The sequence below is a fragment of the Arachis ipaensis genome, chromosome B9, assembly GCF_059453495.1.
Source record: "Arachis ipaensis isolate K30076 ecotype BB chromosome B9, ASM5945349v1, whole genome shotgun sequence".
Lineage (NCBI taxonomy): Eukaryota > Viridiplantae > Streptophyta > Magnoliopsida > Fabales > Fabaceae > Arachis > Arachis ipaensis.
In genome coordinates this window covers 110,005,162-110,032,434 of record NC_142444.1, presented here as the reverse complement: position 1 = coordinate 110,032,434, position 27,273 = coordinate 110,005,162, and the positions used below count along the sequence as shown (strand labels likewise).

Sequence of the window (27,273 nt, the reverse complement as noted above, 5' to 3'; positions counted from 1 at the left end):
CTGCCCTCACTTCTTTGAGCACTCTTTGAATGCTACCTTGCTTTCCTTGCTGCTCCCTCTTCGAGTCTTGGTGAGAGCACTGTGATGAGCGGATAATTTATACACTTTTTGGCATTGTTTTTAGTATGTTTTTAGTAGAATCTAGTTACTTTTAGGGATGTTTACATTAGTTTTTATGTTAAATTCACATTTCTAGACTTTACTATGAGTTTGTGTGTTTTTCTGTGATTTCAGGTATTTTCTGGCTGAAATTGAAGGACATGAGCAAAAATCAGATTCAGAGGTTGAAGAAGGACTGCTGATGCTGTTGGATTCTGACCTCCCTGCACTCAAAGTGGATTTTCTAGAGCTACCAAACTCAAAATGGCGCGCTTCCAATTGCGTTAGAAAGTAGACATTCAGGGCTTTCCAGAAATGTATAATAGTTCATACTTTGGCCGAGTTTAGACGACGTAAAAGGGTGTTGAACGCCAGTTCTATGCTGCTGTCTGGAGTTAAACGCCAGAAACACGTCACAAACCAGAGTTGAACGCCAGAAATACGTTACAACCTGGCGTTCAACTCCAGAAAGCGCCTCTGCACGTGTAACATTCAAGCTCAGCCCAAGCACACATCAAGTGGGCCCCGGAAGTGGATTTATGCATCAATTACTTACTTCTGTAAACCCTAGTAACTAGTTTAGTATAAATAGGACTGTTTACTATTGTATTAGACATCTTTGGACGCCTAGACCTCCATGGGAGGCTGGCCACTCGGCCATGCTTACCCTATATTCACTTATGTATTTTCAACGGTAGAGTTTCTGCACTCCATAGATTAAAGTGTGGAGTTCTGCTGTTCCTCAAAGATTAATGCAAAGTACTACTGTTTTTCTATTCAATTCAACTTATTCCGCTTCTAAGATATTCATTCGCACTTCAATCTGAATGTGATGAACGTGACAATCATCATCATTCCCTATGAACGCGTGCCTGACAACCACTTCCGTTCTACCTTAGATTGAATGAGTATCTCTTGGATCTCTTAATCAGAATCTTCGTGGTATAAGCTAGATTGATGGCGGCATTCATGAGAGTTCGGAAAGTCTAAACCTTGTCTGTGGTATTCCGAGTAGGACTCTGAGATTGAATGACTGTGACGAACTTTAAACTCGCGAGTGCTGGGCGTAGTGACAAATGCAAAAGGAGGGTGAATCCTATTCCAGTATGATCGAGAACCTCAGATGATTAGCCGTGCTGTGACAGAGCATTTGGACCATTTTCACAAGAGGATAGGATGCAGCCATTAACAAGGGTGATGCCTCCAAACGATTAGCCATGCAGTGACAGTGCATCAGACCATTTTCCAGAGAGGATTAAAAGTAGCCATTGACAACGGTGATGTCCTTACATAAAGCCAGCCATGGAAAGGAGTAAGACTGATTGGATGAAGACAGCAGGAAAGCAGAGGTTCAGAGGAACGAAAGCATCTCTATACACTTATCTAAAATTCTCACCAATGATATACATAAGTGTTTCTATCCTTATTTTCTATCTATTTATTATTTATGTTCGAAAACTCCATAACTATTTTATATCCGCCTGACTGAGATTTACAAGGTGACCATAACTTGCTTCATACCAACAATCTCCGTGGGATCGACCCTTACTCACGTAAGGTTTATTACTTGGACGACCCAGTGCACTTGCTGGTTAGTTGTATCGAAGTTGTGAATGAAAAACGATTTATTAAGACGTGCGTACAGAGTTTTTTAGCGCCGTTGCCTGAGATCACAATTTTGTGCACCAAGTTTTTGGCGCCGTTGCCGGGGATTGTTCGAGTTTGAACAACTGATGGTTCATCTTGTTGCTCAGATTAGGTAATTTTCTTTTTGTTTTATTTTCAAAAAAAAAATTTCAAAAATATATTTTTCTTCAGAATTTTTAAGAATGAATTCTAGTGTTTCATGAAGCATGTTGAAGCCTGGCTGGCTATAAAGCCATGTCTAATTTTCTGGATAGGGAATGTCAGGCGTGTCATGTCTGAGTTACATACTAAAGCTTGGCTGGATATTAAGCCATTCCTGACCCTTTGATTAGAGCTTTAGACTAAAGAGCATAAGATTCCTGGAATTCATATTAAAATTTTTGGAATCCTTATTTTTCTTTTTCAAAATGATTTTTGAAACAATTAAAAGAAAATACAAAAAAAATCATAAAATCATAAAAATCAAAAAAAGATTTTGTATTTCTTGTTTGAGTCTTTAGTCAGATTTACAGTTTGGTGTCAATTGCATGTTCATCTTGCATTTTTCGAAAAATTCATGCATTCATGGTGTTCTTCATGATCTTTCAAGTTGTTCTTGGTAAGTCTTCTTGTTTGATCTTGATGTTTTCTTGTTTTGCATCTTTTCTTGTTTTTCATGTGCATTTTTGCATTCATAGTGTCTAAACATGAAAGATTTCTAAGTTTGGTGTCTTGCATGTTTTCTTTGCATATAAAATTTTCAAAAATATGTTCTTGATGTTCATCATGATCTTCAAAGTGTTCTTGGTGTTCATCTGGACATTCATAGCATTCTTGCATGTATTCCTTGCTTTGATCCATAACTTTCATGCATTGCATCATTTTTCATGTTTTTCTCTTTCATCATTAAAATTTCAAAAATCAAAAAAATATCTTCCCCTTTTTCTCTCTCAAAATTTCGAAAATTAGATTTGACTTTTTCAAAAATTTTTAAAATCTAGTTGTTTTTATGAGTCAAATCAAATTTTCAATTTAAAAATCTTATCTTTTTCAAAATCTTTTTCAAAATTCAAATCTTTTTCATTTTTTTTATTTATTTTCGAAAATTTTAAAAATATTTTTCAAAAATCTTTTTCTTATCTTTATCACATAATTTTCGAAAATAACATCATCAATTAATGTTTTAATTCAAAAATTTCAAGTTTGTTACTTACTTGTTAAGAAATATTCAAACTTTAAGTTCTAGAATCATATCTTGTGATTTCTTGTGAATCAAGTCATTAATTGTGATTTTAAAAATAAAATCTTTTTCAAAAACTAATTTCAATCATATCTTTTCAAAAATATCTTCTTATCTTATCTTTTTCAAAAATTTGATTTTAAAATATCTTCTCTAACTTCTTATCTTCTTATCTTTTCAAATTTGATTTTCAAATTTGTTTCAACTAACTAACTAACTTTTTGTTTGTTTCTTATCTTTTTCAAAACTACCTAACTAACTCTCTCTCTCTAATTTTCGAAAATATCTTCCCTCTTTTTCAAAATTTCTTTTTAATTAACTAATTATTTTAATTTTTTATTTTAATTCTCGAAAATTACTAACCTTTTTCAAAAACTATTTTCGAAAATCACTAACTCTTTTTCAAAAATTATTTTCGAAAATTCTCTCTCTCCTATCTCCTTCTATTTGTTTATTCATCTACTAACACTTCATCTCACCTAAATTCGAACCCCCTCTTCCATCTGTGTTCGAATTTTTTCTTCTTCTTTTCTTCTACTCACACAGGGACCTCTATACTATGGTAAAAAGAACCCCTATAATTATTATTTTTCTGTCCCTCTTTTTCATATGAGCAAGAGCAAGGACAAGAATATTCTTGTTGAAGCAGATCCAGAACCTGAAAGGACTCTAAAGAGGAAACTAAGAGAAGCTAAATTACAACAATCCAGCAAGAACCTTTCAGAAATTTTCGAACAGGAAGAGGAGATGGCAGCCGAAAATAATAATAATGCAAGGAGGATGCTTGGTGACTTTACTGCACCTAATTCCAATTTACATGGAAGAAGCATCTCCATTCCTGCCATTGGAGCAAACAATTTTGAGCTGAAACCTCAATTAGTTTCTCTAATGCAGCAGAACTGCAAGTTTCATGGACTTCCATCTGAAGATCCTTTTCAGTTCTTAACTGAATTCTTGAAGATATGTGATACTGTTAAGACTAATGGAGTAGATCCTGAAGTCCACAGACTCATGCTTTTCCCTTTTGCTGTAAGAGACAGAGCTGGAGTATGGTTGGACTCTCAACCCAAAGATAGCCTGACTCTTGGGATAAGCTAGTCAAGGATTTCTTAGCTAAGTTCTTTCCTCCTCAAAAGCTAAGTAAGCTTAGAGTGGATGTTCAGACCTTCAGACAGAAAGAAGGTGAATCCCTCTATGAAGCTTGGGAGAGATACAAAGAACTGACCAAAAAGTGTCCTTCTGACATGCTTTCAGAATGGACCATCCTGGACATATTCTATGATGGTCTGTCTGAATTAGCTAAAATGTCATTGGATACCTCTGCAGGTGGATCCATTCACTTAAAGAAAATGCCTGCAGAAGCTCAAGAACTCATTGACATAGTTGCTAATAACCAGTTCATGTACACTTCTGAGAGGAATCTTGGGAGTAATGGGACGCCTATGAAGAAGGGAGTTCTTGAAATTGATACTCTGAATGCCATATTGGCTCAGAATAAAATATTGACTCAGCAAGTCAATATGATTTCTCAGAGTCTGAATGGAATGCAAGCTGCATCCAACAGTACTCAAGAGGCATCTTCTGAAGAAGAAGCTTATGATTCTGAGAACCCTGCATTAGCAGAGGTGAATTACATGGGTGAACCTTATGGAAACACCTATAACTCATCATGGAGAAATCACCCAAATCTCTCATGGAAGGATCAAAAGCCTCAACAAGGCTTTAATAATGATGGAAGAAACAGGTTTAGCAATAGCAAGCCTTTTCCATCATCCACTCAGCAACAGACAGAGAACTCTGACCAAAATACTTCTAATTTAGCAAACTTAGTCTCTGATATATCTAAGGCCACTGTGAGTTTCATGAATGAAACAAGGTCCTCCATTAGAAATTTGGAGGCACAAGTGGGCCAGCTGAGTAAAAGGATCAATGAATCCCCTCCTAGTACTCTCCCAAGCAATACAGAAGAAAATCCAAAAGGAGAGTGCAAGGCCATTGATATAACCATCATGGCCGAATCCAAGGAAGAAGGGGAGGACGTAAATCCCAGTGAGAAAAACCTCCTGGGACGCCCAGTGATCAATAAGGAGTTTCCCTTTGAGGAACCAAAGGAATCTGAGGCTCATCTAGAGACCATAGAGATTCCATTAAACCTCCTTATGCCATTCATGAGCTCTGATGAGTATTCCTCTTCTGAAGAGAATGAGGATGTTACTGAAGAGCAAGTTACCAAGTACCTTGGTGCAATCATGAAGCTGAATGCCAAATTATTTGGTATTGAGACTTGGGAAGATGAACCTCCCTTGTTCACCAATGAACTAAGTGATCTGGATCAACTGACATTGCATCAGAAGAAACAGGATCCTGGAAAGTTCTTAATACCTTGTACCATAGACACAATGACCTTTGAGAAGGCTCTATGTGACCTTGGGTCAGGGATAAACCTCATGCCCCTCTCTGTAATAGAGAAACTGGGAATCTATGGGGTGCAAGCTGCTAAAATCTCATTAGAGATGGCAGACAATTCAAGAAAACAAGCTTACGGACAAGTAGAGGACATGTTAGTAAAGGTTGAAGGCCTTTACATCCCTGCTGATTTCATAATCCTTGATACTGGGAAGGATGAGGATGAATTCATCATCCTTGGAAGACCCTTCCTAGCCACAGCAAGAGCTGTGATTGATGTTGACAGAGGTGAATTAGTCCTTCAATTGAATGGGGACTCCCTTGTGTTTACAACTCAAGGTTATCCTTCTGTAAACATGGAGAGGAAGCATAAAAAGCTTCTCTCAAAACAGAGTCAACCAGAGCCCCCACAGTCAAACTCTAAGTTTGGTGTTGGGAGGCCACAACCAAACTCTAAGTTTGGTGTTGAACTCCCATATCCAAACTCTAAGTTTGGTGTTGGGAAGTCTCAACAATGCTCTGAACATCTGTGAGGCTCCATGAGAGCCCACTGTCAAGCTATTGATATTAAAGAAGCGCTTGTTGGGAGGCAACCCAATATTTATTTATCTAATTTTATTTTTCTTGTTCTTTCATGTTTTCTTAGGTTCATGATCATGTGGAGTCACGAAAAAAATAGAAAAATTAAAAACAGAATCAAAAACAGCAGAAGAAAAATCACACCCTGGAGGAAGACCTTACTGGCGTTTAAACGCCAGTAAGGAGCATCTGGATGGCGTTCAACGCCAGAACAGAGCATGGTTCTGGCGCTGAACGCCCAAAATGGGCAGCATCTGGGCGTTTGAACGCCAGAATTGCACCCTGGAGAAGAGCTGGCGCTGAATGCCCAGAACAAGCATGGTTCTGGCGTTCAACGCCAGAAATGGGCAACAAATGGGCGTTCAACGCCCAGAACAAGCACCAATCTGGCGCTGAACGCCCAGAGTTGTGTGCAAGGGCATTTTGCATGCCTAATTTGGTGCAAGGTTGTAAATCCTTGAACACCTCAGGATCTGTGGACCCCACAGGATCACCTCAGGATCTGTGGACCCCACAGGATCCCCACCTACCTCTGCTCACTTCTTCTCACCCCTCTTTCACACAATCCCATAAACACTCTTCCCCAAAACTCTTCACCAATCACCTCAATCTCTCTTCCCTATAACCACTTCACCACTCACATCCATCCACTCTTCCCCATAAACCTACCTCATAAACCCCACCTACCTTCAAAATTCAAAATCAATTTCCCACCCAAAACCCACCCTTATGGCCGAACCTTACCCCCCCTCCCTTCCCTATATAAAGCCCTCCATTCTTCTTCATTTTCACACAAAACAACCCTCTCTTCCCCTTCTTGGCCGAATACACCATCCCCCTTCTCCTCCATATTTTCTTCTTCTTCTTCATCTATTCTTTCTTCTCTTGCTCGAGGGCGAGCAATATTCTAAGTTTGGTGTGGTAAAAGCATAAGCTTTTGGTTTTTTCATTACCATTGATGGCACCCAAGACCGGAGAATCCTCTAGAAAAGGGAAAGGGAAGACAAAAGCTTCCACCTCCAAGTCATGGGAGATGGAAAGATTCATCTCCAAAGCTCATCAAGACCACTTCTATGATTTTGTGGACAAGAAGAAGGTGATCCCCGAGGTCCCTTTCAAGCTCAAGAAGAATGAGTATCCGGAGATCTGACATGAAATCCAAAGAAGAGGTTGGGAAGTTCTAACAAACCCCATCCAACAAGTCGGCATCCTAATGGTTCAAGAGTTCTATGCCAATGCATGGATCACTAGGAACCATGATCAAAGTAAGAACCCAAACCCAAAGAATTATAATACAATGGTTCGGGGGAAATACTTGGATTTTAGTCCTGAAAATGTGAGGTTGGCGTTTAACTTGCCTATGATGCAAGGAGATGCACGCCCCTACACTAGAAGGGTCAACTTTAATCAAAGGTTGGACCAAGTCTTCATGGACATATGTGTGGAAGGAGCTCAATGGAAGATTGACTCCAAAGGCAAGCCGGTTCAATTAAGAAGACTGGACCTCAAGCCTGTGGCTAGAGGATGGTTGGAATTCATCCAACGCTCCATCATCCCCACTAGCAACCGATCTGAAGTTACTGTGGATCGGGCCATCATGATTGGAGAGGAAGTAGAAGTTCATGAAGTCATCTCCCTTGAATTCTACAAAATAGCCGAAAAGCCCACTCCTGGGGCAAGGCTAGCTTTTCCTCATCTTATTTGCCATCTATGTTACTCAACTAGAGCTTTCATAGAAGGAGACATTCCCATTGAGGAAGAGAAGCCCATCACTAAGAAAAGGATGGAGCAAGCAAGAGAGCTCATTCATGGATCTCAAGAGACGCATGAAGCTCATCACCATGAGATCCCGGAGATGCCTCAAATGCATTTTCCTCCACAAAACTATTGGGAGCAAATTAACACCTCCCTAGGAGAATTAAGTTCCAACATGGGACAATTAAGGGTGGAACATCAAGAGCACTCTATCATCCTTCATGAAATTAGAGAAGATCAAAAAGCAATGAGGGAGGAGCAACAAAGACAAGGAAGAGACATAGAAGAGCTCAAGGACATCATTGGTTCCTCAAGAAGGAAACGCCACCATCACTAAGGTGGACTCATTCCTTGTTCTTATTTTCTGTTTTTCGTTTTCTTAATGTTAAGTGCTTATCCATGTTTGTGTCTTATTACATGATCATTAGTAGTTAGTAACTTTATCTTAAAGTTATGAATGTCCTATGAATCCATCACCTCTCTTAAATGAAAACTGTTTTAATTCAAAAGAACAAGAAGTACATGAGTTTCGAATTTATCCTTGAACTTAGTTTAATTATATTGATGTGGTGATAATGCTTCTTGTTTTCTGAATGAATGCTTGAACAGTGCATATGTCTTTTGAAGTTGTTGTTTATGAATGTTAAATATGTTGGCTCTTGAAAGAATGATGACAAGGAGACATGTTATTTGATAATCTGAAAAATCATAAAAATGATTCTTGAAGCAAGAAAAAGCAGCAAAGAACAAAACTTGCAGAAAAAAAAATAGCGAAAAAATTAGAAAGAAAAAGAAAAGCAAGCAGAAAAAGCCAAAAGCTCTTAAAACCAAGAGGCAAGAGCAAAAAGCCAATAACCCTTAAAATCAAAAGGCAAGGGTAAATAAAAAGGATCCCAAGGCTTTGAGCATCAGTGGATAGGAGGGCCTAAAGGAATAAAATCCTGGCCTAAGCGGCTAAACCAAGTTGTCCCTAACCATGTGCTTGTGGCGTGAAGGTGTCAAGTGAAAACTTGAGACTGAGCGGTTAAAGTCAAGGTCCAAAGCAAAAACAGAGTGTGCTTAAGAACCCTGGACACCTCTAATTGGGGACTTTAGCAAAGCTGAGTCACAATCTGAAAAGGTTCACCCAATTATGTGTCTGTGGCATTTATGTATCCGGTGGTAATACTGGAAAACAAAGTGCTTAGGGCCACGGCCAAGACTCATAAAATAGCTGTGTTCAAGAATCATCATACTGAACTAGGAGAATCAATAACACTATCTGAACTCTGAGTTCCTATAGATGCCAATCATTCTGAACTTCAATGGATAAAGTGAGATGCCAAAACTATTCAAGAGGCAAAAAGCTACAAGTCCCGCTCATTTAATTGGAGCTATGTTTCGTTGATAGTTTGGAATTTATAGTATATTCTCTTCTTTTTATCCAATTTGATTTTCAGTTGCTTGGGGACAAGCAACAATTTAAGTTTGGTGTTGTGATGAGTGGATAATTTATACGCTTTTTGGCATTGTTTTTAGTATGTTTTTAGTAGAATCTAGTTACTTTTAGGGATGTTTTCATTAGTTTTTATGTTAAATTCACATTTTTGGACTTTACTATGAGTTTGTGTGTTTTTCTGTGATTTCAGATATTTTCTGGCTGAAATTGAGGGACTTGAGCAAAAATCAGATTCAGAGGTTGAAGAAGGACTGCTGATGCTGTTGGATTCTAACCTCCCTGCACTCAAAGTGGATTTTCTGGAGCTACAAAATTCAAAATGGTGCGCTTCCAATTGTGTTGGAAAGTAGACATTCAGGGCTTTCCAGAAATATATAATAGTCCATACTTTGGCCGAGTTTAGACGACGTAAATGGGCGTTAAACACCAGTTCTACGCTGCTGTCTGGAGTTAAACGCCAGAAACACGTCACAAACCAGAGTTGAACGCCAGAAATACATTACAACCTGGCATTCAACTCCAGAAAGAGCCTCTGCACGTATAACATTCAAGCTCAGCCCAAGCACACACCAAGTGGGCCCCGGAAGTGGATTTATGCATCAATTACTTACTTCTGTAAACCCTAGTAACTAGTTTAGTATAAATAGGACTGTTTACTATTGTATTAGACAACTTTGGATGCCTAGACCTCCATGGGAGGCTGGCCACTCGGCCATGCTTACCCTATATTCACTTATGTATTTTCAACGGTAGAGTTTCTGCACTCCATAGATTAAGGTGTGGAGCTCTGCTGTTCCTCAAAGATTAATGCAAAGTACTACTATTTTTCTATTCAATTCAACTTATTCCGCTTCTATGATATTCATTCGCACTTCAACCTGAATGTGATGAACGTGACAATCATCATCATTCCCTATGAACGCGTGCCTGACAACCACTTCCGTTCTACCTTAGATTGAATGAGTATCTCTTGGATCTCTTAATCAGAATCTTCGTGGTATAAGCTAGATTGATGGCGGCATTCATGAGAGTTCGGAAAGTCTAAACCTTGTCTGTGGTATTCCGAGTAGGACTCTGAGATTGAATGACTGTGACGAACTTTAAACTCGCGAGTGCTGGGCGTAGTGACAAACGCAAAAGGAGGGTGAATCCTATTCCAGTATGATCGAGAACCTCAGATGATTAGCCGTGCTGTGACAGAGCATTTGGACCATTTTCACAAGAGGATAGGATGCAGCCATTAACAAGGGTGATGCCTCCAAACGATTAGCCATGCAGTGACAGTGCATCAGACCATTTTCCAGAGAGGATTAAAAGTAGCCATTGACAACGGTGATGTCCTTACATAAAGCCAGCCATGGAAAGGAGTAAAACTGATTGGATGAAGACAGCAGGAAAGCAGAGGTTCAGAGGAACGAAAGCATCTCTATACACTTATCTGAAATTCTCACCAATGATATACATAAGTGTTTCTATCCTTATTTTCTATCTATTTATTATTTATGTTCGAAAACTCCATAACTATTTTATATCCGCCTGACTGAGATTTACAAGGTGATCATAGCTTGCTTCATACCAACAATCTCCGTGGGATCGACCCTTACTCACGTAAGGTTTATTACTTGGACGACCCAGTGCACTTGCTGGTTAGTTGTATCGAAGTTGTGAATGAAAAACGATTTATTAAGACGTGCGTACAAAGTTTTTTAGCGCCGTTGCCTGAGATCACAATTTCGTGCACCACACTGCTTGGTTAGTTTTTGGGCCTTAAAGATGCCTATCACTTGTACTTCAATTTTGTGCCAAATATAAATTGCTATATATCATTGGAAGACTCTGAATGTCAGCTTTCCAACGCAACTGGAAGCACATCAATTGGACATCTGTAGCTCAAGTTATGGCCCTTTGAAGGAAGCATGGTCATGCTGTCAAAAAGCCCGAAAATGCTCACTAGAGTGAGCATAGTGCTCACTTAATTGAGCACCAGCCTTATCTTGGCCTTGCTTCCCTTGCTGAAGCGCACGCAAATGCTCACTTGATTGAGCATTCCTTGGTTCTTGATGTGTGCCTTCCTTGGTTGAGCGCCACGCTTTATTTTCATGGGCCACACTTTTTAAAGCGTGGCCTAAGGTCCAAAGCGTGCCCAAACTTCAAAAGTGTGCCAAAATTCCTCTTTTCTTCCTTTTAGCTTATTTTGTGCTTTTTTGTTTCTTTTTCTTCTTATTTCCTACAAAGTTTATAAAATCAAAAGATCAAAGAAATATACCATTAAGTACAAAAGAATGCAATATTTAAGCACTAATTATCAATTTCTTATATGAAAAAGCATAGAAAAACATGACATGGTGACATGTCATCACCACCCAATTGTTTGGATGCAGTTGAGACGAAACTACCGAACATCAGTTCAGAAGGGCCTGGACGAACTCAAAGAAAGCGAACTGAACCCCCAATTTCGTGAATAAGGGTTTATAAACCCACGTCCAATCGGTGACTCTGGGGGATCAAGGTTGATATAGCAAACCCACTCATCTTTTCCAAAAAGCACCAACTCGTATTGGCGCTCCACTTCGCCGCCCCACAAATCACACCCTCGTCGTGCAGCTTCTAAAGATCCTCCTCCATCAGTCAAGAAGAAGTACCCATCACATCAAACGTAACCCAGCAGTAATCATTGGACGCCTCCCACCGAGTAAACGGGCACCCTAGCACCCTGATCGGGCCTCCTCCTCGCCATGCCTATAATAAAGAGGGTACCACTGTTAACCCACTCTCCGAAAATTCAAACATGCAATCAAGCCCCTAATATGCTAAACTACACTAAAATAGTGGCACCATCCCCCCTACTATCATACATAGGGGGAACCACTTACTACTATCACACAGCAAAAGGATCACTACCAAAAGAAAAATCTAAGGCTAGCCAAACGCAGCAATAACTAAAGGAACACAAAGGTAAAGGCAAATTAATAAAGCATAACTAAAACAACAAATAAAGAACAGAAAAAGCACACACCTTTTGTGAAGAAGAACGAAAGAAGATGACGATAAAAAAATCACAGAACAAACACGGCGACCGAAAAAGCCAAACGAAACCTGAAAGGAGGAAATGCAACCCAGAGAAAACACATCATAGAAGAAATATATAAAAAAAAAATAGCAGAAAAAAGGACCCAAAACCAAAAGATAAACCCCCCGTAAAATATAAAAGGGCAAGAACAAGAAGGAGAAATCACAACAAAAAGGTAAAAAGGGAAAAAGCATGGAAAATCCCTCTCCCCCTCTCCACTGTGCGCATTTAATGGTGCCTTGAAAGCTGCAAAATGGTCATTTTCTCGAGAAACATAACGGACAGAACACAAAGCCCACTCGTCCATTCAACCTTGATGACCACACGATCCAACGAACTCAAAGCAAGCTAGACCATCAGCATCAAGACTCCGACCAATGAGTGATGCTCCAGGGCAACTGTTATGGACTCAATCTCCCAGGTTCCATGGGCCCTCCACAATTTGACCCAATCGAGGCAACTCCAACAAACCTGCTAAAACCTCAGAAAGTGGGACCACATCATAAGATAAGATAACCAAGGTTTAGCCCAACCACTATCCCAAGTATGATTTAATTTCGCCTAAACACATAAATCCTACCTCATTAACTCTTTGACTTAGACATTGGAGTGTCTTTATAGGTACCATAACCCGGGCACTCCTAAAGTCTGATCGTGCGGTCGTGCCATCGTCAAGACCGACAGCTTCCCGATCCGATTCATCAACCCGTCCAAGTGACACCTTGTACACGATCCATAACATTTTTGTAACAATTCTAGAAATCTAATTTTTGCAAATTTTTCTTTTGATTATTGTATTCTTGTTTTTCATCATCATGCCCGTATATACACATGAAATATCAATCACCATGAACGTAGAAAACAGATCAAAAGATAGAAGACTAAGTTACTTCCCTTGAACAACAGAATTCCTCAACCAAGAATCAAATTTTCAAGAGCCCAAGGGGCTGGAGGGCTGTTGCGAGGTCCAATGGCTCTCAAATTATGAGTTTCACTGCTAGATCCAATGATAAGAACACCTTCATCCATAAGAGGAGTCAATGCTTTCCCCAATTCATAGTGGTAAGTTCCATATTTGTATATCAGCTTCAGAGTACATCAACATAAGGGGAACAGATGCGAAGAGGTCCAGGCCATGCCTTCTATCCTCGTCGACGCGGCGCAGAACCCCGACGCTTGGAGAAGTTCCTTCACCTTCTTTGGCACATGTGGATCCCCTGCTGCTGGATAGTTGAGCTTGTCATGAAAGGGAATTAAGTTTAAAATATTGTTGGAAATTTGAAGATATCCACACCCTTTTTTTTTTTTACATTTGTTTAGTGTTCTTTTGGAGACAGGAATTGAACATCATCACAATAGGTCCATTTGCTATTTACTTACAGATTGATTATAATATCAAAGATGATAGTGTCCAAATTAAATCAGGATACAGATTGTTGATGGTGTCATATAAATTGCATAAACTTGCACCGAAAAATAACTAGTTTGCAAACCCATGACAAAGAGAAATGATATTGATCTTTATTTTTCACTTCATACAAAATCAAGTTTGTAAAACTAATTCACACATTCAAATAGTCTTCCTTCTTTATTATTATATCATATGGATAAGGACTATATAATGATCACCTATAGACCACCATTTCGAGATTAGTAATGATAGTGATTAAAAAGTTACATATATGCTTTGTAGACTTTGTAGTATAAGACTTGCAATGAACAAATCAAGCATATGCACACAAGATGATTAGTAATGACATTCATTGTTAAAAAAATACATAAAATACAAAAAAAAAAAAGAAAGAGAGAGAGATAATTATACTTTTGATATTGAATATTTGACCGACTCAACTTCTTTTCTATTAAATGAACAATTTTACTATGTAACCAACCAGGATTCTATCAACTTTTGTCAACTCTTGCTTATGGTTGTGTTTAATGAAAGTAAGGATGTATCTAATAGAAATATTTTTTTTTTGTGTCTAATAAAAATGTCTTTATAGATGTGTTTTTTGAATATGTCCCTTTATACATGTCTTCTAGTGAAAGTGTTTTTCATTTTAATTATTGTTGGCAATAAATTGACAGATAATATATTGGTATTCTATACTTTTGCTTAAATGAAATACTAACAAGATTCACACCTATTCAAATCTTGTTGTGAGTCGACACAGTATCTCACACTAAATGAATATAAATAACATAACTCCGAAATCGAAAAAGAGAAAGTTGATGGAGTAAAATATAAAAGGTTGCGTTTGTTTACAAGAACGAGATATTGAGAGATGGACACAAAGACATAAAATTATGTTTGATAAATGAAATATGAATAGAGACATTGAATTAGCGTATTTTCATATTTTGTGTCCATCCTGATAGGAAGGACATAAAGATACTAACAAATAATACAATTTATTTTTTATTATTTTTATTAATTTTTTATAATTATACTTTTTATTATTATATTTTTCTAAATTTTTTTTAATGAAAAAAAATAAGAACAAATTAAATTTTTATAATTTATTTTAGTTTATTACTAAACAGAATACAAAAATATAAAATTTTATGTCTCTGAATTCTTTGTATGTTGTTTTCAATATCTTGTCTTATCCTATTCTGGAAAACAAATGTATGCAGCGAAACAAACATGTTCATGACCATGGGGAAGCCATAGAAGTAATAGATGGAATCATTGTGACCATGAACAACATTGACTGTTGTCCCGCTGACCAGGTACCATAAGAATGGTAGAGGGTCTATTGGGAAACTCCTTCCATGATTTCAAGAACTTCCATGCTGGAACTGAATCTTCTATTTCCAGTTCTGGTGATCCATGTGATATGTAGAATGTCTCCTTCAAAGCCATATTTATATTCCCTTTCACTCTTCTCTTTATGTTCTTTGTTTGTGTAAAATAAAAATAAACACCATATTTGATCACTATCCATTTATTCGAAGGATAACGCGACCCTTAACAAAAATCTTGTTTGTTACCTATACTTTTCCTTCTATTAAAAACTCCATCAAATGCTATTTGAACTTAATTTAGCAGCGTTTTATTTGTAAGAGGAGAATTTTAAGCCCTACAAATTATTAATCTGTTTATGTTTTTGGAAAATTATCCTTCACTAGTAATGGTATGGTAAACAAAGACTATTGTTGAGAATAATGCCACCAAAAAAAAAAGTAAGTACAGTATGAAAATTGTTTTGGAATAGACAAAATGGTATCCAATGAGAAATGAGATAAGAAAATGGTGACATTATTTTCCAGAGGGTGTGAGAAGAAAAAGAATGGAAAAAGGGAGATATTGATGGTGATGGGGTTAGCGGTGGAAGTCTAGTAGAAGAGATAGTAATAATAATGTGGTATGATTACACAATAGAAGTAGCGAAGCTTAGTGGTGCAGATGGTGGTGGTTGGTCATTGAGTGCTTATATTGTTAGTATTTGATGAGTCGAAATTTTTAATGGAAGAGTCACGTTGTCTTAATTATAAAGTTAGGAGACGTGTTTTTTATTTTGGTAAAAAGACAGGGCTAGCGCTCAAAAAAGACCTAATTATAAACTATACAGGACAAGGAGATTCCTTTTTCATCATCAACAAGAACATTCTTCACCTCTCTAAAAAGTAAATTCCAAAAGAAAAAGGCTAAATCAAGATCTAAACTTTTACAGTTTAAGCAATCTGCATATTTATTGTCTTCTCTATGAATATATACAAAAAAAATGTCCCAGGTCTTTGTTTTCCAATGGTTACTGTTTCTGATAGTTTGCTTAGATCTTATCATGGATATTGCCGTTTGTGAGTCGCTCTCCACAATAATCTTCCTTAACCCCTTAGTGAGTCAGGAGACGTGTTATTCCTCCACAATGGTCATATGAATTTAGAAATAAACAGAAATCAGATTGGGTGTTTATCCCTGAAATAATAACAATAAACCTTGGTTTTGTTGCAAAATCTGAACGTGGTGTTAAATTTACTTATATGGGCATATGAATCTAGACAATAGAAAGGGAAAAGGTGACATAACAATGGACTTAAATCATCTCATGGTCCTATATAGCTTAATTAATATTGGCTATCTAAATAACAAATACTATTGAATGGAGTAGCATATTCATCGGGTCAATAGAACGGTTAAACAGCAAGCTTCATATATGTTCTAATAAAAACACAATTTCAATTTGAATCATAAACTTTCTTTTATTATTCTAGAACTAGAACTAGAAACTTCGTATTTTGTATTTTAATTTTTAAACTTCTAGTATCCAACATTCAAGTACAAAGGGAGAAAATAAACAAGATACAAAAACCCAGATATCATCTTCATTTCTCTAAGTTTTTGTTGGGCTCTTGGTTTGTACTCTCTCTCTACTAGAGAGCATCAAAGACTAATATAACCAAAAAAAAAGACTAATATAACAAAATTAATTGATTTTTTGAATGGTAAATTGGTTAATCAACAAGGCAAAATTTGAGAATAGATATTGCATCATTCTCATTGGAAAAAAAGACTACATAAAAGAATTATCTTTTTCTCTTTGTTGACTTCAACTTCTTCCTTGAAGAACTATGATTATTGATTTCAAATGGCTCAGAAGCATAATGTCTGAGTCTCTGAAGGATCCTCCTTTCGCACATGCGCAGCATCAAAGAATGATACAACTTCCTCTCTCTAACCGAACTACACTTTCCCAGTCGCGCAATATCGTCTTCTATTGGTTCCAAACCATAGAGACCCTCCCTCATGTCTGCAAGTGCTAACAAACCATCACGTACTTTTTTTGTCAGCAGAGATCTCTTGCTCACATTACATGATTTGATTGCAAATATGTTATCATCCAACAGATTAGCATCGCTTGATTCATGCCCAGATCTGGCAACCGATAGCGAAAGGTCCAACATATGGTATGCATTATCTGGCAACAGCATGACATACAACAAAACCATGAGTTCAGTCTGTGGTTCTCCTTCAAATGAAATCTCGAAATATTCCGAGTTTTGGTCACCGCATGCAGAATAGCCTAACCTTCTCCATAGGGAGACCCTTGACCTACTGTGCCGATCAGAAAACAAACAAGAGCACCATTGAATCACCATTTCCAAATCAATGTTAACAATGTCATACGGATTATCTTGCTCAGTAAATCCATATCTATGAAGCAATGCAGCATTACCCATCAACCCATAAGTATTAAACACCTGATAAAGAGGACAATAATCAAGTGAACATACGAGGTCAATAATCAAGAAACTATAATATTTTGAATCAAGTGTAGCATAGTGACATTGGAGGTCATTGAATGCAAAACCATCAAAGGATATAAGTAAACAAAAATATTTCCACCAATTAATATTATCGATTCATTTAGAAAAATGTTCTAGTTTTATATATTTGTCATTCACTCATTCTCATGTCTCAATATAACATTTAATAAGTACTTTTCACCTTTACCTTACAATTTAAACACGTTAAACAATGAAGCATTTACACTATAAAGTAGTTGAGTTCCTTAATCAGCATGCAAATCACTAAATTGACAGATATTGTGAACTGGAGGGATTATACATACTGGTTTCTGTGAAGACTTGTAGAAGTGATCAGTAACTCACACAAGGAAGTTAAGAAAAGCTGCATAAACAAGAGGAGAATTCTTACCTCTGCTCCACTGCTGACATCTTTTACCACAATCATTTCCAGCATTGAAGGATCGTCATCTCCTGTATCCGACAAACAGTCTGTGTCACTAGCATTGCCATTCTCAACATGAGTAGCATCCAGATCAGTTGTATCTGTGGAAGATTTCTCAGCCAATGCTTCTTCATCAGCAATGCCCTCATCATTGTTACTATTATCATCATCGACATCATCATCAGCTACAGAATTAGATGAGGCGGTGAAATGCACATCCTCGGCCCCTGTTTTATGATTGAATCTGGAGCACATGACGGTACAAACACCATTAGAATATGAAAAGCCTCCAGGTCAAGATCATGCAAATAAATGTCTGCTTGGTCTGTCACGCTAAAATATATAGTATTAGAAACAGAATAGGCCCATGTTCTCTAATATATTCAAATAAACATGCATTACTTTATGAAAAAGAAGGATTCTCAGTATGCAGTATACTTGAAAAGGTTTAAATGCTACGCCTCATTTGGCATAATCATGCTACTTTGGTATAGACTGCACAGCTCATAAAACGAGCTTTCTTCAATCAGGAGTGGAGCAAAACCATCTTGAAATTGACATACAAACTAGACTCTAAGACTTGTCATGCATCTTTGAGATCTTTGAATGAAAATGATAGAAATAAGCATGTTAAAGAAACAAGGGTATAAGAGTTTACTTACAGGTCTGCCAGGGGAACCATACCAAAACCATGGAAATCATCTATCTCGAAACCCCGTGAAGAAATAAGACTTTTTGCAGCAAAATATTGTTCTATACCAAAAAATGTTGGGTTAAGCCTTGAAGGCACTGAATCCAATAGGGGAAAAATATTTTCTTTCCAGTCGTCACAGATAAGAGCTTTGTCTTCTTGTACCGTCTGCCTACAATTGTAAGAGATCAGAACATTTCCATGAACAGAAAAGCATCATAGTTTAAACACCCTCCCCCGGGCAATTCTCATTTATCGATTATTATCACATTTTGGTGTATCCTTTCATCAATGTATTTGGATACAAAAAGAGCAGGGAGATATTTCTAAACACCAGAAAAATGCCACTAATTTATCAGATATTCTTTGAACTTATTTCCTTTATAAGTTCAGCAAAAACTCAGCATCATACACAATAAAACATGCATATCATTCTCCAGTCGACCATTTAAACTCTCTTTCAATGGCTCCCTGCCATAGCAAACAAAAAGCAAAAAGCAAACAACAAAAGCACAGTATCGTTTTACCATTTTGACAAAATTATATATTGTAGCAAAGAATTACAAGTTACACATGGTCCATTTTAATTCAAGCCATGATGTCTATAAGTCTTATACCTGATGAAGCTCGGTTCCATGCAGAAGCTCATCGACTTCATTGAGGGTCCAAACCAATGGCACACACTCTTGTTTGGGCAAGACCTGAAGGTACCCTGCCCAAGGAGATTCTTCACCCAAACTCCTCTCATACATGATGGCAACTGCAAGTCCCAAATAGCCGCCCAAACCGGCATCTTCGATTATCTGGCGCGCACCGCTAGTCCTTACAGTGAGGCATGCCTCCTTCGGCATCTTAGCCACAATATCACCTTCCTTCAGTTGGCACAGTGCTCTAACAGATATTCCCTCTTCCGGGGTGTCAACAAACTCCAACGCATTGCTCCATTCGAATCCATTGGAACTCATCCATCGCTTGAATGCCCTCAAACGCCTACGCACACAAATGCATTGAATGAATCTAAATCAATAATTTCATTTAACAATTCACACAGAAAGAGTTGCAATATACATAACAGAAGTAATTAAATAACTAACTAAGAAGAGGAATGGAACCGGAAGTATTTGAAATTGCAGCATTTGAATATAAATATACAAGAAGAAAACTATCCGTATTGCTAAGAAGTAAGAGAAAGTTAGGAACTTTGATACTTTGATGGGTGAGGGTGTAAAAGCTTTGATTTTTGGAACAACCTTTGTTGAGTTATGAAGCAAAAGGTGAGAGGAACTAGATAGCAATACCTGGTGGCCATGGACGAAAAAAGAGAGGCTTGTTTGTGTTAATTGTAAAGGGTTTTAGGTTGGGAGCTGCAGCTTGCATGCCAATACAGATGCAGATGCTGCAGTTGCTGCAATTTTTCAGGTTTGGGAAATAGAGTAAAGTACCAACCCGGTCCCTGTCCATTTACCAAAATGTCAAGACGATCCTTAACCAAAAACACGTTCCATTACGGTCCCTGACCCTGAACTCCGTCCGCCAACCCGGTCCTTCTGTCACTCTCACGGCGAAAAGTCGACGGAAAATGCTGAGGTGTAAAGGCTCGGGTGTGACACGGATGGCTCGGGTTGTGACGTGGAAGATGGAATCCTATCTGGCAAGATGAAATGGACAGGGGTCTTGCTGTCGTCGTCCCCAACACAAAAACGATGGCGTTTTGAGGCTTCCAGGCTTGTCGTTTGGTTTTGCGCCTTATAGGTTATCCCCTAAAGGCCCCTTGACTCTGTAATAGAATTACATTCTAAACCCTAGCAGACAGCTCTGTTCTCCACAAAGGCAGTGGTGACTGGTGAAAATCTTGGTGACAAGGTTGCTGACGAAGCTCTTGACGGAGACGTGGACGGTTGTTGGACGGCGCTCTTGACGGAAGTTGGACGGTTCGGCACACTGCGCAGTGATTGCTGAGGTAGGTGTCGTTACTGTCCCTTTCACTGTTTTGCTTGTGTGTGGTCCTTCTCCTACCATTGTTGTTTACATTCAGCGTTGGTGGGGTAGAGAGAGGTTAAAAAAGTGTTTCTGCTGCCATATCGTAGGAGTTGTATGTATTTAAAGAAAATGAAACTGTAGAGATGAGTTAAAAAATTAGTGATAGGAGGAACAAATTATTAGGCTTGACTGTTTAAATTGATGTAAGCTTGAAGAAACTGTGTTGCATGTTAAAATTTTTTATTTAGGGATTAACAAAATTTTATTGCACTTTTTCAGATGTCTGAATGTCTTGTTACCCCTGTGTTTCACCATGGGGGGAATTTCACTAAGGACAGTGAAGGAAATCTTAGCTACATGCATGGAAAAGTTCATAGGTGGCCACCAATGGATGTTGACCTGATTAATTACTTTGATTTGGTTGTTTTGTTTAAAGAGTTAGGCTATGTGAAGTTTAAGGCAATGTATTGGTGTGATATGACTGCCTCTAATATGGAATCTGGCCTTCATCAAATTCATGGGGATAAAGAAATTAATGAACTGAGGGAGGGTATTGATAAGAACAGGCACACAGATGAATTTTACATCTACTTTGATCATCCTGTGGACTTGCCAGAGGAAGTTGCTGAGGGGATTGTAGAGGAGGATGTGATTGCCAGTGATGTGAATTCGCTTAGGTCATCATCATCTTCCTCGGATGATGGATACGAAAGCGCTGAGGATGAGGCTTACAAACCGCCTCCTCCTGGTTATGAGTCTGATGACAGTGGGAGTGATGACAGTTTGAATAAGAAGAAGAAAAAGCAGAAGACCCGAGTTAAAGAGAATATGTCAGGTAAAGGAAGAAAAGAAACTGGTGTGGCTAGGAAGAAGGGGACTAAGCCAGTAGAAGATGGGCCAAAGATGTCTCCTAAAACAGCTAAGAGAAGGGCAAGTAAGAAATACTCTGGTGCTAGGAGAAAACATGTGCTAAAGGAGGGGCTTGGTAGGCAAGATATGCAGGGGGAGAATAGTGGGCCTGGGCCAGAGCTGGGAGGCCCAAGAAGCTCCAGACAACATGGGCCTGGGGGGCAGGATACAACAAATGTTGCTAATGGAGCTGAAGACCATGCACCAGACCCAACTGCAGCAGAGCAAGATAGTGAGTATGAGAAACCTTATGAGTATGAAAGTGAAGTGTTCAACAGTCCAGTTTCATCTGGAGATGAGGGTAAAACAGCCTATGATACTTTTGATGAGGAAACTGAATATGGTGAGGTCCAGTTTAAGGTTGGACAGTTGTTCCCCACCATGGAGTCATTCAAGAAAGCCTTGAAAGATTATTTTGTGCACGAGGGTAAAGATGTTTTATACATTAAGAATGAGAAGCTGAGGGTGAGAGCAGCTTGTGCAGGTGAAAAATGTCCTTGGCTAATTTTTATAAGCTGGAACAGTTCAAAAGGTTGCTTTCAAGTCAAAACCCTTTACAATGAACACAATTGTGGAAGGGATTTTGGTAGCAACTTGGCTGACAGAGCATGGGTCACTGATAAGTTAGTTAAGAAGCTTTTCACAGAACCTGACCTGAAGCTAGGTGCAGCCAGGGATCATATCATAGATGAATACAATGTGAAGGTGAACATTAGAATGGTAGCTAGAGCATTGAAGGTTGCGAGAGAGGTTGTCATTGGGAGTGAAAAGGCACAGTATGGAAAGACACGGGATTACCTGATGGAATTGCACAGAAGTAACCCAGGATCAACTGCCTTGATGGAAGTAATTCCCCAGCCTGAATCCCTGCCACTATTCGATAGGTTATACATTAGTTTGGATGCCTGCAAGAAGGGGTTTAAAGAGGGATGTAGGCCACTAATAGGATTGGATGGCTGTTTCTTGAAGGGACGTTATGGTGGCCAGCTTCTAAGTGCGGTGGGGCAGGACGCAAATAACCACTTCTATGTCATTGCATATGCAGTGGTCCCGAATGAATGCAAGGAGACATGGAAGTGGTTCTTAACTTTACTGAAAGAGGACTTGGGTGAAGTTCCACAACATGGCTGGAACTTTATTTCCGATCAACAAAAAGTAAGTTAATTATGTTAAGTTATTTTAAGTATACCTGCTTATCATAATTAAATTATTTTAAGTTATTAAACTTTTCTGTTAAATGTCACATGTTCAGTTTACCTTTTTCTGATAATAATCACACTGTTATTGTGTTATGAATCTGCCATAGGGTTTGGAACTGGCAATGAAGGAAGTTAACCCTACTGCCCATCACCGAAACTGTGTTCTTCATATTTGGAAGAACTTTATAAAACATTTCAAAGATGAACAAACAAAGCAGATGGTATGGGAGTGCTGTCGTTGTACAACAATTCAAGAATTCAGAAGTGCAATGCAGAAATTAAAGAATCTGAATGAGGGAGCCTGGGAGTATATGCAGAGGTTTGACCCGGGTGTGTGGTGCAAGGCCTATTTCAGCCATGGCCCCAAGGTTGATAACATAACGAACAATATGTGTGAGGTGTGGAACGCAAAAATTGTTGAATACAGAAAGAAGCCAATTTTGTCAATGTGTGAAGACTTGAGGTGTTACATCATGAGGAAAAGGGCTATGCACAAGAAGAGACTGGAGCACCACCCTGGTATGTTGGCCCCTGTGCAGCAGAAGAAGCTTGATCAATTTATCAAACCCAAGAGTACAAAGTGGAGAGCAACTTGGGCTGGTGATTCTGATAGAGTGCTGTTTGAGGTTCATATGCAAAATCACAAAGTTGGAGTAAACTTACAAAGCAAGACATGTACTTGCAATGTGTGGCAGCTAACTGGTATACAGTTCATCGTCTTAATATTTTTTTAAGTTCTTTAACTACTTAATATTTTTTTAACATAATCTGTGTGCAGGCATGCCTTGCAGACATGCGGTTGCAGCCATGGCTAAGATGGGGTTGAAGCCAGAAGACTTTGTGCATAAATGGCTCACTATGGATGCTGTCAGAGCAGCCTACTCTGTCTGCATTAATCCAGTTAACAGTGAAGAATACTGGAACCCAACTGATTCACCACAGCCACTACCTCCCCCAATTAAGAAAGCTGCGCATCGTCCAAAGATGAAGAGAAAAGTTGATTCTGTGGAGACGGAGATGAATTTCCACAAAGCCAAAAAGTCATTCGATGTGACTTGTAACAGGTGTGGCCAAAAGGGTCATTACTATAAAACATGCTCCAATCCACCTAAAGACCCAAACTGGAAGCCTATGACCAAGAAAGAAAGGAGGAGTTTGAAGCATTCTGCTCCAGCAGTGGACTCTGCTAGCACCACACAGGTATGCTTGTTTCAGGGTTCGATTTGTCATCTTTTTATAATGTTTAAGGATTTAAGTGTCACCTGATAGATTGGTTAGGGATTTAATTGTTACACCAATTATTGATCCAATATTTAAATGCCTGTTCTGTATGATGACCCACATAGAACCAGGTTGGTAAGGAAAACAACATGAGTACTGGTGTTGAAGGAACAAAGCTGGATCCTGTGGTAAGTAGTTTGTAGAGTTAATTGAGGTTCACATGTTCACATGAGGTCTATTGTTGACTCCATATTGAGATAGATTATTATTCTTGAATGTAGACAAAGGCAAAAAAACAAAAAAAGAAGCTACCTAAATCAACACCAAAGGAAGGTACAACTCTGGGACAAGGAGATGAAATTCCTCTTTCACAGTCTGCTCCCGAACCAGAAGTTGTAAGTGACCATTGTAATTCACAACTAGATTATAAATAGCAACGCCTTAGTCTGACTTTTTGTTTCATATAATGCAATCTTGTTGGTTTGTAGGCTGCATCTGAGACCCCCATTTTCAATAACCCACCTCCACAAAGGATGAAGCAACCAATTGTTAGGCCACCAATCTCCTCCACCTTTGTTCAAACTTCTGTGGTGAATCAGATTTCCCCAGTCATTGGACCTCACTTCAGGCCTCCCACTCCTACCAACACAGAAATTCCACTCAACAATGATACTAATGTTGCTACTGATTCAAGGATGCCTAAACCAAGTCAACAACATGGACTTAGTGCCGAGACAATAGCCGCAGCAGCTTCCGGGACTGCATCAAGATTATTCAAGTTCATCCCCACTCCTGGATTTAGGCCTCCTAGGAAGAACTAGAAGTGTGGTCCTAGGTTTAAATCAAGTTAAAAGAAGATGCTGACTTTTGGATAAACTATCTTATATATAGCCACCACAAACAGTTTTTTGCTTTCTTTTTTGATAGCATATGTGAATTAAGGGCCTATAATACTCTTTTTATTTTGGTGTTGCTGATGTTGGTATATAGGGCTATATGTTGCCCACTTTTGGAGTTATTTTGTGACCAAATGTTGACATTTGGTGGCTGTTTGTAGTTGTTAATGTTACATATTACTATTAGTTATTAATGGATTACTTTTCATGGTATGAACAGATTCGAGTATAATACATTCGAGTATAACACATTCTTAATTTTGACACAATGAAACTTTTCCAAACAACCACCACACCTGTTTCATTTAATAAAATCGGTTTTACCAGTGTGAAGTGATACAATACAACTATTTCAGCAACATGAACTTCCAACACAAAATCAACAAGATACACTAACTAACTTTCTGTTATCCACTCTAAAGGAGATATTTAGCACATACAACTCCAAAGACAAACACAACAAGAGTGAATGGATAACTAAACCACCTATTACACTTAACATGGCTACAATTTTTCATCTGCAACTCTAACCCTGAAACTCTGTCCTCTAGCTTTGTCACTTTCCCCTCCATCCAAACAGCTTCATCAGAAAAATGATTTTCATTTCGATAACGACCATAAGGACTCCCATCAATTCTTTGCTCCTCTTCACACAGTGAAACATATTCATCCAACCATTGAAAATATTTGCAACGACCTTGTGCAGTCTGCACAGTAAAAATAAAGAAAACTCAAATTATTAATGCAGACATGCCTGCTACAGATCTTGGCATGAATAGCAACATTACTAACTGTTTCATACCTTAAAATTTGGGCATCCAAAGAATAGCCTCTTAGGGTTTGACTGTGTTGATGACATGAATAGAATTGCATGAATACCACAATTGCATTTCGGGGCAACGAATCTTTTCTTCATCCTCGCTCCAGCACTACCAACGGAGCTCACAGAAATACTCCTGCCCTCGTCGTCCGACGCATCTCTTCCAATCCCATGATCTCTGATGTTGCTCATGGTGGTATCAGTTCCATACATGAAACAGGGAAGATAGACGACCAGATTCGTCTAATAAACAAGCCTGGAAGCCTCAAAACGCCATCGTTTTTGTGTTGGGGACGACGACAGCAAGACCCCTGTCCATTTCATCTTGCCAGATAGGATTCCATCTTCCACGTCACAACCCGAGCCATCCGTGTCACACCCGAGCCTTTACACCTCAGCATTTTCCGTCGACTTTCCGCCGTGAGAGTGACAGAAGGACCGGGTTGGCGGACGGAGTTCAGGGTCAGGGACCGTAATGGAACGTGTTTTTGGTTAAGGATCGTCTTGACATTTTGGTAAATGGACAGGGACCGGGTTGGTACTTTACTCTTGGGAAATATGGGTACTATCGTTTTAGTTAAGGTAGGTTTGGAACTTTGGAAGTCTGGATACTTTCCGTCCTTTTTTAAATTAATTCTCTAATTATATTAAGAAAGTTAAGTTGAGATTTGTGAAGGATAATATTGTAAATGACATAAATTGTAGAGAGTGCGGTTAAATAGTTGAGTTAGTTACTATGTATTATTTTGTTACAATTTGATTTACATAGTTCTAATTCATCTTCTTTCTCAATTTTTTTTTCTCTTTCAAATGCTTTAGTTCTTTATCTTCAATTAGTCTTATAACTATTTTTCGTGCTGCTCAAATAATCATTCAAGAATCGATTCATGGTATTAAGAACTAAGGATTAGAGATTTATGGCAGACTTTAAAAAAGATTCAGATAACTCAATCAAATTAAATATAGCAATCATTACTCTTCAAACAATTGCATCTCTACCTCCCAATTTCTTTCAGTAATGATCTTTCAATCCCATTACAGATAAGCTCACAGAAATCAACTATAAAACTTGACAACAACAAGTATTATTTACAATTTAGGGCCAAAATCTATAAGATCACCTTCATCAAAATTGAGTTTCTGTTCAATTTGATTCACCAGAAATAATTGCATGTATTGAAAACTCTCAATTACAAGCAATACGCCAGGATGATTCTAATTTGATTTCTTGAATGGTAGCATCCATGGATGTGACATTCAAGAATAAGATGGTGGAATGTATCTTTGCATATAAAATCTGGTCAAGCATTGAAGATTATTTTACAAAATCTACTAAATACAAGATTAAACAACTGAAGACACAATTAAAGTCCATAAAGAAACAAGCTTTGAGTGCTTCTGACTATATCACTAAAATCAAGAATATTGCAGACTCACTTGCTATTTTGGGTGAGCCTCTTCAATCAACTCAGCATATTGAAACAATTTTAGAATGATTGAATGAGGATTATCATGTTCTATTAATGATGGTTAATTCTAAATATGAAATGTTCAGCTTGATTGAAATAGAGACTATGGTGCTCACACATAATGATATGGCTGAAAAATTCAGAAAATCTACAAAACTCCATGATCCAGGCAAACATAGC

The 27,273-nt window shown here is 38.3% G+C and overlaps 2 protein-coding genes, 1 non-coding gene and 1 pseudogene across 4 annotated transcripts; 1 reads left to right on the top strand and 3 right to left on the bottom strand.

The window, feature by feature from the left end:
- LOC148545880 (4,5-DOPA dioxygenase extradiol-like) overlaps nucleotides 1–15,079 on the bottom strand; it is a 173,541-nt pseudogene extending 158,462 nt beyond the window's left edge.
- LOC148545881 (small nucleolar RNA R71) lies at nucleotides 4,108–4,215 on the bottom strand. The gene has a single exon (XR_015902143.1). It is a non-coding gene; the product is annotated as a small nucleolar RNA R71 (small nucleolar RNA).
- A 1,554-nt stretch (nucleotides 15,080–16,633) lies between the features above and the next one.
- On the bottom strand, nucleotides 16,634–26,203 carry LOC107616667 (SET domain-containing protein). 2 transcript variants are annotated; one of them, XM_016318620.3, is made up of 6 exons: nucleotides 26,172–26,203; nucleotides 19,898–19,995; nucleotides 19,217–19,589; nucleotides 18,571–18,767; nucleotides 17,876–18,152; nucleotides 16,634–17,418 (listed from the first exon to the last, which is right to left on the bottom strand). In XM_016318620.3, exons 2-6 carry the CDS (start codon nucleotides 19,906–19,908, stop codon nucleotides 16,744–16,746), a joined length of 1,533 nt encoding a protein of 510 aa, XP_016174106.1. In that variant the 5' UTR covers nucleotides 19,909–19,995; nucleotides 26,172–26,203; the 3' UTR covers nucleotides 16,634–16,743. The 2 variants fall into 2 exon arrangements, with proteins under 2 accessions (XP_016174106.1, XP_088356426.1); XM_088500300.1 differs by lacking the exon at nucleotides 26,172–26,203 and having other exon boundaries at nucleotides 19,808–19,933.
- On the top strand, nucleotides 20,844–24,729 carry LOC148545879 (uncharacterized). The gene is made up of 6 exons (XM_088499105.1): nucleotides 20,844–22,643; nucleotides 22,795–23,389; nucleotides 23,466–23,887; nucleotides 24,034–24,096; nucleotides 24,190–24,303; nucleotides 24,397–24,729. The coding sequence occupies exons 1-6, from the start codon at nucleotides 20,859–20,861 to the stop codon at nucleotides 24,727–24,729; spliced, it is 3,312 nt and encodes a 1,103-aa protein (XP_088355231.1). The 5' UTR covers nucleotides 20,844–20,858.
- Nucleotides 26,204–27,273: the final 1,070 nt, after the last annotated feature.

What these genes read in the sequence shown, in the direction of transcription:
- LOC107616667 (XM_088500300.1), bottom strand. Translation starts at nt 19,908, where the DNA reads ATGGCCACCAGGTATTGCTATCTAGTTCCTCTCACCTTTTGCTTCATA. An exon ending in ATGGAACCGAGCTTCATCAG is followed by an intron (nt 18,768 to 19,216) that starts GTATAAGACTTA and finishes AATTGTAGGCAG; the next exon opens with ACGGTACAAGAAGACAAAGC. An exon ending in ATGTCAGCAGTGGAGCAGAG is followed by an intron (nt 17,419 to 17,875) that starts GTAAGAATTCTC and finishes CCTCTTTATCAG; the next exon opens with GTGTTTAATACTTATGGGTT.
- LOC148545879 (XM_088499105.1), top strand. Translation starts at nt 20,859, where the DNA reads ATGTCTGAATGTCTTGTTACCCCTGTGTTTCACCATGGGGGGAATTTC. An exon ending in ACTCTGCTAGCACCACACAG is followed by an intron (nt 23,888 to 24,033) that starts GTATGCTTGTTT and finishes TGACCCACATAG; the next exon opens with AACCAGGTTGGTAAGGAAAA. An exon ending in CTGCTCCCGAACCAGAAGTT is followed by an intron (nt 24,304 to 24,396) that starts GTAAGTGACCAT and finishes GTTGGTTTGTAG; the next exon opens with GCTGCATCTGAGACCCCCAT.